This window comes from Monodon monoceros, unplaced genomic scaffold, assembly GCF_005190385.1.
Source record: "Monodon monoceros isolate NGI ecotype Baffin Bay Population unplaced genomic scaffold, NGI_Narwhal_1 Super_Scaffold_22, whole genome shotgun sequence".
Taxonomy (NCBI): domain Eukaryota; kingdom Metazoa; phylum Chordata; class Mammalia; order Artiodactyla; family Monodontidae; genus Monodon; species Monodon monoceros.
The window spans coordinates 3735073-3746918 of NW_021703779.1; the positions used below are offsets into that span (position 1 = coordinate 3735073).

The 11846-nt window shown below is 48.0% G+C and overlaps 1 protein-coding gene across 1 annotated transcript in view; it reads right to left on the reverse strand.

Moving 5' to 3' along the window:
• LOC114906403 (proline-rich protein 2-like) overlaps positions 1–906 on the reverse strand; it is a 1546-nt gene extending 640 nt beyond the window's left edge. Inside the window, exon 1 of the mRNA XM_029241199.1 lies at positions 30–906. Within this exon, the coding sequence (XP_029097032.1) occupies positions 30–906 (877 nt within the window). The remainder of the gene's footprint in view (positions 1–29) is intronic.
• Between the last annotated feature and the right edge of the window lie 10940 nt (positions 907–11846).

The following is an 11846-nucleotide window of genomic DNA, read 5'->3' on the forward strand; positions in this document are numbered from 1 at the left end:
GGGGAGGGCGGGCCCCGGAGGGGGCGGGCCCGCGGGGAGGGGGCGGGGAGCGGCGGGGTCCGGCGCGCGCTCGGGGGCTTGCGCCGCTCTGGGGGCAGGGGGCAGGGGGCGGGGCGAGCGCTCGGGTTCCCGCGAGTTGCCCGGAGGGTGGGAGGCGGAGTGGGAGGAGAGGCGCGCCGTCCGGGACCCCCGCGGCCGCCGGCGGTGGGAGGGGCGGGGAGAGGCGCTGGGGTCGGGGGCGCGCGCCCGGGGCTCCCCAAGTCGCCCCGAGGCTTGGAGCGCGCTCAGGGCCTCGCGCTGCCAGCCGAGCGCAGTGTACTGGGCGCCGGGGCCGGAGCTCACGCTTGGGGCGCGCGGAGGCCTGGGGGGCGGAGTGGGGGGCGCGCGCTCGGGGTGAGGGGCGCGACCCGCGGGGCCAGAGGGCGGGCGGGGGCGGGGGCTCGAGGTCCGGGGGCCCCTCCTCCGTCTCGGGCGCCGGGCCGTCCTCGGAGGCTCGGGGCACGTCCGCTCGCTGTTCGGGTGGCCTAGGCGCGGCAGGTGAGGCGGCGGAAGCGCCCGCGCGGGGCGGGCCGGGGCGAGGCGGGCCCAGCGGCGGCCGGAGCCCCCGGCGCCCTCCATCTTGGAGCGCGCGGCCGGCTGGCGCCCCCGCCTTTGTTCTCGCGGACCGCGGGCGGTGGGCGGCCGCGCAGGTGAGGCCGGGAGCGCCGCGGGGGTCCCCGCCGCCGTCCCGCGCCCACCCGCGTGCCGCCCGCCTGTCCCCGCGCCGGCCCACTGTGCCCCCAGCGCAGGGCAGCGGGATGGCGGGTCCCTGGAGCCCTCTGCGCGCGCCCGCATTGTCCGGCGCTGCAGCCCAGATACCGAGTGGCCGGTGTTGGCTCTTTCTATAGTTACAGCTGAGGAAGTCATTGCGTTCAAACCCCGCTCTCCCTTTGGTACAATTGTGCCCGGAGGACTTGACGTATTAGGTATATTACTGTTCTGTAGCTGGACGCTAGGAAACAGCTGGTTCCTCGAAGACGCTTCATCCAGGTGATGATGCAGGAAGTAGGTGGCAAGGACAAGCCAGGAGAGCGCAGAACAGAGAGTCAGGAGTCCCTGAGTCCTTGTCTGGGATCTGCCGCTGTAGAGCCAGGACGAGGAATCTCAGCAGCAGTCCCAGTGTCTTTAGCGGTCAAGAGAGAGATTTGCATTCTCTGGTTCTGTGGCTGATCAGTTGCATCTTATCCGGACAATTGAAGAAAGAGCAAGCTCCCCTGGGCACCGGTCATGGCGCTGGGCACGGGGTTACCGCCTCATAAATAACTCCAAGCTGCCGTGTCCAGAATGCCTCTAGTTAGAAGAATGAGGTGACTTTTCCTTTGTAAATGGAGACTTGAAAGGAAGGTGCCTGTAAAAATCCATCTCAAGTGTACCTTCGCTGTGGTGGTCACATTAAATTGCACAGGACTAAATACACGCCTATATATAAGCTTGGTGGATTGTATCAATTTTTTAAAAATAAATTTATTCCTTTATCTATTTCTTTGTTTTTGGCTGCGTCCGGTGTTCATTGCTGTGCACGGGCTTTCTCTAGTTGTGGCGAGCAGGGGCTACTCTTCCTTGTGGTGCCGGCTTCTCATTGCAGTGGCTTCTCTTGCGGAGCACAGACTGTAGGCATGCGGGCTTCAGGAGTTGTGGCACGCGGGCTCGGTAGTTGTGGCGCACGGGCTTAGTTGCTCTGCGGTATGTGGGATCTTTCCAGATGAGGGCTCAAACCCGTGTCCCCTGCACTGGCAGGCAGATTCTTAACCACTGCACCACCAGGGAAGCCCAGATTGTATCAATGTTGACATCCCGGTTGTGATAGTATGCTATCATTTTCCGGGATGATCCCATTGGTAGAAGTGGGGTACAGGATACAAAGGAGGTCCCTGTATTATTTCTTACAACTACATGTGAATCTATAATTATCTCTAAATAAAAAGTTTAATTTAAGAAATGGTTGGGGGGAACTTCCCTGGTGGTCCAGTGGTTAAGACTCTGCACTTCCAGTGCAGGGGGCACGGGTTCAATCCCTGGTCAGGAAACCAAGATCCCACATGCTGTGAGGATTGACCAAAAATAAGTAAACTAAAGAAAAAAAAAAAGTGGGGGCTTCCCTGGCGGCGCAGTGGTTGAGTCCGCCTGCCGATGCAGGGAACACGGGTTCGTGCCCCGGTCCGGGAAGATCCCACATGCCGCGGAGCAGCTGGGCCCTTGAGCCATGGCCGCTGAGCCTGCGCGTCCGGAGCCTGTGCTCCGCCACGGGAGAGGCCACAGCAGTGAGAGGCCCGCGTACCGCAAAAAAAAAAAAAAAAAAGTGGGTGGAGGGAATTCCCTCGTGGTCCAGTGGTTAGGACTCCACGCTTTCACTGCAAAGGGCCCCGGGTCAATCCCTGGTCTGGGAACTAAGACCCCGAAAGACTCGTGGCATGGCCTAGATACATTAAGTTAAAAGTGGATGGAAAAAATAAATAAAAAGATGTATATGATCAACCAAAAGTTAAAGGACCATATAAATGCACCTAGAGTTTATGCACGTCCCCTATCCCAAAACATGCTGCCCCCGGTTAAAGCTGGTATTGACAAAAATCTCAGTTTAGGGCTTCCCTGGTGGCGCAGTGGTTGAGAGTCCGCCTTCCGATTCAGGGGACACAGGTTCGTGCCCTGGTCCGGGAAGATCCCACATGCCGCGGAGCGGCTGGGCCCGTGAGCCGTGGCCACTGGGCCTGCGCGTCCAGAGCCTGTGCTCCGCGACGGGAGAGGCCACAACAGTGAGAGGCCCGCATACCGCAAAAAAAAAAAAAAAAAAAATCTCAGTTTAAATCTCAGATCTTACCTGGGGCTGAAATATTCAGACCATTAGATTCACTAAAGCATGAAATCATTGCCTTCATAAATCACAGCTGAAGTCGTCTTTGACATTTTATGTTCACTGTATAATCATTGTCAGATCACCCATCTGCCACTTGAAAGTGTTATACTGTCATTCCTTGAACTTAGGTGTAAATTTACCTTCATTCTTACTAAACATCATTCTGCTGAGTTTGTTTTTTTTTTTTAATCTTCACATTAGGCATCCCTTCCGAGTTAGCATCATTTGAATATTTATAAAGCTGTCTACGTTGACATTAATAAACATGATGAAAGGGACAGCGCCACGCCATGTGTGGCCTGCTGTGAGATAGATGCTCTCCTCTCAGCCCCTCATAAATCTTTCATCAACATTCTTGGGATTACACAGTTGAGCACATCTGCCTGTGGTCCTGTCACACCTAAACTTCTGTATCATGTCTGACATATTATGACAAGACTGTCAATCTTGTGAAATTTTCACTGTCTTGTGAATGAAAGGCATAGTCCCAATTTATCAACATTGCACCCCTTTTGAAAGAATTCAGTATGACGTTGAACCAGTGTGGACTTCTAGTGGTGACAGCTTTCTTTTCTAGGAACTCACAGCTCAGCCAGAATTTCTGAGAGTGGAGTATGTTTGTCAGCACGTAGCTTTTGTTCTTCTGGAAAGCCCAGGGCACATTTGTTCTGTGTAACTTCTCACTTTTTGGACTTTCATCTTCACCGCTCAGAACATGAGGCTGAGCATATACCCTCCGGACCCAAGGAGCATCTTCCAAGCATCCACACCTAGGCATTCAATAGCCTCGGGTGTGTGTGTGCCACCTTTTCAAGTCTGAGGCTTGTTTCCTTTGATAGAGAGGAAATAGGTGAAATGAAAGTGAGCTCTGCTTTCACTTGCTCAACAGTCAATGAATTAGTCAACCAAGGGCAAATTGAACCGACTTTCAGAGATTTAATCAATAGTGAATCCTGGACTTCCCTGGTGGCGCAGGGGTTAAGAATACGCCTGCCAATGCAGGGGACATGGGTTCGAGCCCTGGTCCGGGAAGATCCCACGTGCCGCGGAGCAACTGGGTCCGTGCGCCACAACTACTGAGCCTGTGCTCTAGAGCCTGCAAGCCACAACTACTGAGCACTTGTGCCACAACTACTGAGGCCCGCGTACCTAGAGCCCGTGCTCCGCAGCAAGAGGAGCCACCGCAATGAGAAGCCCACGCACTGCAACAAAGAGTAGCCCCTGCTCGCCGCAACTAGAGAAAGCCCGCGGCAGCAACGAAGACCCAACGCAGCCAAAAATAAATAAATTTATTTTTTTAAAAAATAACTAGTCCTCCCTATGAAACAGAGCTCAAATTATTTTAGTTTTTTGTTCTAACAGGAGATTTATAATTATAAAACGTAATGGAGGATGGAGTTCCAGAATTTTGCTTTTACCTTTCACGCTGTAGGGCCAAGTACCCTTCAGTTAGTAAGATCAGGCTTTCCGAAACACCTTTGAGTGGGATATTTTTTAAAAGGCAGGTTTAGCCGTTTCCTACCTGACTCACAGTGTACCTGAGTTGGGGACCCTATGATTAAGACTGGTAGAGGGTCAGTCAAGATCAGGGAGCACAGGTATGGTGGCAGTTAGAGGAAAACTTTGACACAATGACTTTGCCCTTAGTCACCAATGTTTGTCATCTTATTCTTGATTCCCGCAAGGTATTATTACAAACACTGGAATTTAGCTGCAGATCTTAGATAAAGCTGAGTCTGTACAACTCAGCAACCACTTTCTCCCTCCCACCTTACAAGGATTTTACCCTGGATCTTGTTATTAGTTGGAATATTTACAGATCTCTAGGGGGGAGAGACTTCCTCTTTCTGTGCAGGGGACAGAAGGAGAGACCACTGGGTCTCTCCATGTGCCTGGCACCATGATAGTATTTGTGGCCCCCATCTTTGGAGTTTGCATCCTAGGGCACAGCAATTATAACTGCAAACAAAGCAGCCACAGCAGCTGAGAAACAGTGACTGTCATTCACGGAGAGCCTGCTGTGTGCCAAGCATGTTATTCAGATGGACTCGGGTCCTCTCAGCAGATTTTCTCAGGGCATGCATCAGCCCATTTTACAGAAGAAGAAACTGAGACTCATCAGGGTTAAGTAACTGACTGAGGTCACTGAGCCCAGGTCCCCGTGAAGGACTCACACGCTACCACTCACGGGAACCAGCGCCAGCTCCAGTACCAGAGGGCAGTTCTCACTGAGCGACTGAGCTGACTTCCTTCTGTAAGATATTGATACTTAGGCATTTGACCACCTTTTGAGATTCCCTTGATCTTCAAATGCCAATCACCACAAACAGGCTGAAACCTTCTATGGGGAAGCTTTGCCTATAAAACTAGATTCTTGCTTAGGTCTGTGTGAGTCCCAATTCCTTTACCTTTAGGACATGTTCTTTAAACTGTTATATATGTGAAGGGCCAAGTTTCCTGCTGGCAACTAGAAGGGACTAAATAAATGGTGCTTAAAAAAATGCACACACATATATATATAACAATACCTAACTATGCAAATCAGGAGTACTTAAAAAGAGAGTACTTAGCTGAAGCTACTATTGTAAAAGTTTTTATTATGTTTTTTTTTTGGCTGTGCCATGTGGCTTGTGGGATCTCAATTCCCGAACAACGTATCGAACCCAGGCCCCGGCAGTGAACACTCCAAGTCCTATAACCACTGGACCACCAGGGAAATCCTAAACGTTTTTATATTTTAAAGTACATTTTTAGAAAGCCATTGGCTATTTTTCAGTTTTTGTTTTTGTTTTTTTAATGAAGTAGCCAAAGATATACAGACAGCTCATGGAGCTCAATATCAAAAAACAACCCAATTAAAAAATGGGCGGAAGACCTAAATAGACATTTCACCAGCGAAAACATACAGATGGCCAACAGGCACATGAAAAGGTGCTCAACGTCACTAATTATTAGAGAAATGCAAATCAAAACTACAATGAGGTATCACCTCACACAGGTCAGAATGGCCATCATAAAAAAATCTACAAACAATAAATGCTCAGCTCCGTGCTCTGTGATGACCTAGATGGGGGGGCGGGGGGGGGGGGGGGGGGGGGGGAGGGAGGTCCAAGAGAGAGAGGATATAGGTATACATATAGCTGATTCACTTCATGGTACAGCAGAAACTAACACAACATTGTAAAGCAATTTTACTCCAATAAAAAATAAATTAAAAAAATAAAGTAGCCAATGAGCATCTATTTCTTGAGCCCTTTTTACTTGTCCAACACCAGGGAGGGCTTGCGAAGGAATGTAAAGGATGCCGGAAATATGAAACATTAACTGTGGCTGTGAGGGAAAAAATCATGAACCACCCTGAAACAATTAGAGCACAATTACAGGCAAAACGTCTTTTAGATGCAAAAGTTTCAGCAGGAAAGAAATCCAAGTAGAGAAGAGAAGAAAAAAAAAAAGGATGAACAAAACCATAGGTGAAATTTTGAAAAAAAATTTCATCTTTTATCGTGGAAATTTCAAGCAGACACAAAAATAGACCTCTTTTGTTTCATCCCACTTTTTTTTCTCTGAAGTATTTCAAAGCACATCCAGGAGGGAGTGACTGAGCTACTATCTTGCCAGCTGAGAGGAAGTAGGGGCGACGTTTCATCAGGTGGGGACCCCACGAGCAGAGGAATGTTCTCTATCGTAAATGAGCACAGAAATTCCCCAATCCAGTTCATTCTGAATCTGTCTGAGCCCCCAGGCCCCACTCCTAGGGTGGGTGTGTATCCTGGGAGTTGGGGGCTGTCAAAAACAACTCCTGGGTTTCTGGCTGAAGTTACTTGAGTTGAGCAGCTGATACATGGAATTTGGGGCAGAAGAACGAGTGAAGGGAGCACTGATGGCTTTCATTTGGGCAGGTTGAATCTGAGATGCTTTAGCGATGCTGTGTTAGTTTCCTAGGGCTGTCGTAACAAAGTATCATAAACTAGTTAAAACAAGAGAAATGTTTTCCCTTTGGGAGGCCTGAAGTCTGGAATCAAGGTGTCAGGAGGGCCAATACCCCGTATGGAGGCTCTGGGGGAGAATCTGTTCCTCGCCCCCTCTAGCTTCTGGTGGCTGCGGGCGTTCCTTGTCATTGCCCTAAAGGCCCACCTAGAGAATCAAGGATCATCTCTCCATCTCAAAATCCTTACTTTAATCACATCTGCAAAGACCCTTTTTCCAAATAAGGTAACATTTGCAGGTTCCAGAGATTAGGACCTGTCATCTTTGGGGAACATTAGTTGGTTTACTGCAGATATGGAAACCACTCTAAGGTGTTCTAGACAATGAATGGGGCTCTTCCTGTTAGTGTGGGAAAAGCCTGGCTAAAGGCCCGCAGCTTGCTGGTGGTCCTAAGTGCTCTCTTGAGGGCCAGCAGAACAGGCTAGCTATTTGCTGACTTCAGGTGGTACCTGGGGAAGCCTGGTCCCACCCTCAAGCCAAGTGAGGACTGCTCCGAGGGAAGCCCTCATAAAGATTCGGGATACCTAGGACTTCCCTGGTAGTCCAGTGGCTGAGACTCTGCGCTCCCAGTGCAGGGGGCCAGAGTTTGATCCCTGGTCAGTAAGCTGGATCCCACATGCCACAGCTAAAGATCCCCTGTGCTGCAACTAAGACCCGGGGCAGCCAAATAAATAAATATTAAAAAAAAAAAAAAAAAAAGATTTGGGATACCTACGGGCAGAAGACCTAAATAGACATTTGTTCGAAGAAGATATACAGATGCCCAACAGGCACATGAAAAGATGCTCAACATCGCTAATTATTAGAGAAAAGCAAATCAAAACCACAGTGTGGCGTCACCTCACACCAGTCAGAATGGCCAGCATCAAAAAGTCTACAAACAATAAATGCTGGAGAGGGTGTGGAGAAAAGGGAACCCTTGTACACTGTTGGTGGGAATGTAAATTGGTTCAGTCACTGTGGAAAACAGCTCAGAAAACTAAAAATAGAGTTACCGTACGATCCAGCAGTCCCACTCCTGGGTATATATCCAAAAAACCCAAAAACACTAATTTGAAAAGATACATGTGCCTCATAGCAGCACTATTTACAATAGCCAAGACATGGAAGCAACCTAAGTGTCCATCAACAGATGAATGGATAATGAAGATGTGGCGTATATATACAAAACAATGGAATACTACTCAGCCATAAAAAAGAATGAAGTAATGACGTTTGCAGCAACATGGATGGACCTGGAGATGATCATACTAAGTGAAGTAAGTCAGACAGAGAAAGACAGATATCATACGATATCACTTACAAGTGGAATCTAAAAAATAATATAAATGAATCTATATACAAAACAGACACAGTCTCACAGACATAGAAAACAAATTTATGGTTACCAGAGGGGAAAGGGAGGGTAGGAGGGATAAATTAGGAGTTTGGGATTAACAGATATAAACAACTATACATAAAATAGATAAACAACAAGGACCTAGTGTATAGCACAGGAAACTATATTCAATACCTTGTAATAACCTATAATGGAAAATAATCTGAAATATATATATATATATATATATATATCTGAATCACTTGGCTGTACACGTGAAATTACCACAATATTGTAAATCAACTATATTGCAATTTAAAAAAAAAAAGATTTGGGATACCTACAAAAGAGACACTGGCATCTCTTTCTCAGGTTGTATTTCACAGAATAGCACTGATTGCTTTGGGCTCTCTGGGCCCACGGGAGCAGAGGGCCAAGACAGCATCACAGCAAGGGGGCTGAGCAGTGGGTTGACTCTCCAAGTACACTTGAAAATGTCACTTCAGTGGACCTAGAGATTGTCATACTGAATGAAGTTAGTCAGACACAGACAAATACCATATGATATCACTTATATGTGGAATCTAAAATATGGCACAAATGAACTTATTTACAAAACAGAAGTAGAGTCACTGATGTAGAAAACAAACTCACGGTTACCAGGGGAGAAAAGGGGGTGAGGGATAAACTGGGAGATTGGGATGGACATATACACACTACTATATATAAAATAGATAACTAATAAGGACCTACTGCATAGCACAGGGAACTCCACTCAGTACTCTTTAATAACCTATGTGGGAAAGGAACCTGAAAAGGAATGGATGTATGTGTATGTATAACAGAGTCACTTTGCTGTACAGCAGAAACTAACACAACATTGTAAATCAACTTTACTACAATAAAAGTTAATTTAAAAAAATAAGAAGAAGAAAATGAAAATGACGTCTCTTCGTAGCAAACCATCCTGAAATTCAGGGGCTTAAAACCACAAACTCAGGCCTAATCCAGGTTTACTACTCAGGTTAATGGTGTCTCATTCCCTGTGATCCCAGGAAAGATTCTGAATGGTGGTGACTTCTTGCCAGAGACAGAACACTTTTCCCTGCGGAATGAGTAGAGGGGGTGTGAGCCATCTGCTGTCACTGCTTTCTTGAGTTCTAATCGGGGACCCAAGTTCTCAGTGGCTGCCCTAGGCATGCTGGGTCTAGTATTAGTTCTCTCTCCCCAGGGTCCTCTGTTTTAGGAAGAAAAGCCCAGGGCTTTCAGAGCGACCAAGAGCTCAGCCTCTGTTTCAACATTCAAAGTTAGGGAGACTTCAGGGAGGGGTGAGGGGACGAAGGGCAAAATAAAAAGAGGCCCCCTGCCTGGGCCATGTCCACCACCCACCCCTGAGTGACCCTCAGCTGAGGTCAGGGGTCAGAGATCAAAGCTCTGCCCCAGGGGCCGGGCTCCGGGCTCCGGGCTCCTGAGAGAACAGGAGTTGTGAGGCCAGCCTGGCAGCCTTACCTTCATCTGGAGAATTACATTTGGGGAACATCTTTTTCAAATCTTGAACGCCTTCTGCGACCCAGCCTGCTTGCAACTTGGGGATAGTGGTGCCAACGAAATCGTAGCATAAAATTGCGGCACCTGGGTTCTAGTGAAAACCAGCCCAAGCAATTTCCAAGCAGCAAAAAAAGGATGCTAGGGACTTCCCTGGAGGTCCAGCACCTGGGTTCTAGTGAAAACCAGCCCAAGCAATTTCCAAGCAGCAAAAAAAGGATTCTAGGGACTTCCCTGGAGGTCCAGCGATTGAGACTCTGCGCTTCCAGTGCTGGGGGCCCCGGTTCAATCCCTGGTCGGGGAGCTAACATCCCACATGCCGTGCGGCGCAGCCAAAAAGGAGAAAAAGAAAAAGATTCTACATGTGTGAGATTTCCGTGAGATCCTTGAACGGACTGATTTTCCCAAAGGCAGGATGAACTTTCTGCTCCTTCACGACGATATCATTTGAGTGATTAGGGAATGAAGGCCTTTCTAGCTTCAAATGCCACAGTTTGAGGGGGGAAAAAAAACAACAGAGATACTTATAAGAGGTTCTCAGAGAAGGCACGATGAACTTGAATTTCTAACAAACTCCGAGGGTGATGTGTCCCGTTAGTGAGAGCACACCGTGAGAAGCACGGAATAAGACGACAGCCAGGAGAGTCCGGGGACACTGTGGGAGCTCGATAACGTTCATCCCGTTCCGCCTCTCACTCCCAGCACAACTGCAACCAGACACACGAGGAGAAAGGGACTGGCCATCTGTGCATCCTCAGGGCTGAAACAATTCGGGGGCTGCATGGGAAGGAGAGGCCCTGAAAACGGAAGCCGCTACTGCTTTGGTGTTAGAGGGCGACTGATTCGGCTGCTGGAAATTCCTTCACTGGCTGCTGGCCAAAATATTTGTTTCAATTGAATCTATTTGAATTTCAAGGAATGTAGAAGTACTTGACTAGCAGTAGAAATAACAGGAAGTATCGGAGGCAGGCTTTCTGAAAGGTGGTAGAATTTTAACTGCAATGTGGAGATTCCTTCCAGGCACACAGAGCAAGTTTCTGGAAATTTAATTGACTTGTGATACTTCTTTACCTTTCCATAATTAGACTTGTAGAAGGCCTGCAGGCACTATCGTGTGATTGGCTTTTATTTTATTTTTTTGATAGGTAAAAATTGGATTTATTTGGAGAGAAACACACTCCTCAGACAGAGTGTGGAGCATCTCAGGTGAGATACGCTGTGATTGGCTTTTAAAACAATAAAATTTTAAAAATTTTAGGTTGGGACTTCCCTGGCGGTCCAGTGGTTAAGACTCTGCGCTTCCACCGCAAGGGGAGAGGGTTCAATCCCTGGTCCGGGAACTAAGATCCCGCATGCTGCGCGGCACGGCCAGAAAATTATTAATAATAATAATAATTTTAGGTTTACAGAAAAGTTGCGAAGATAATACACAAAAAGCTTGTACACACCTTACCTGATTTCCCTGAATACAGCGTTAGTAACTATGGTTCTTTTGTCTAGACTAAGAAATTAACATCATTACCTTACTAGTAACTAAACTTGCGACTTCATTTGGATTTCCAGTTTGTGCGCTGATGTCCCAGGATCCCTTGCTGCACTTAGTTGTCGCGTCTCCTTAGCCTCCTCTGGCCTGTTTCTCCACCTCTCCCTGTTTTCCATGGCATGGACAATTTTAAGCGGGACTGGTCACGTATTTCATAGAATGTCCCCCAATGTGGCCTTGTCTGACATTTTTCTCACGACCAGACTGGGTTATGGATTTCGGGAGGAACTTGCAGAAGTGATGCAACGCCCTCAGCGCATCCCATCAGGGGGTACTTGACATCCACTTGCTTGTCACTGGTGACACTCACCTTGACCTCTAGGGTAAGACAGCGACTGCCAGGTTTCTCACTACAAAGTTACAGGGAAATTTTTCCTTTTCCTGACTCTTTTAACATCTTTATGATTCAAAAGTGTTCTGTGGGAAATCACTTTGATTCAATGGTAGCCACAAAGTTCATAACTGGCTAGGCTATCCCTGAGACCAGATTAAGATGCTCCAATCACAACGTTAAGACAATTTAAAGCACTGAGAGAAAGGGTAGCCGGGATAAGGTG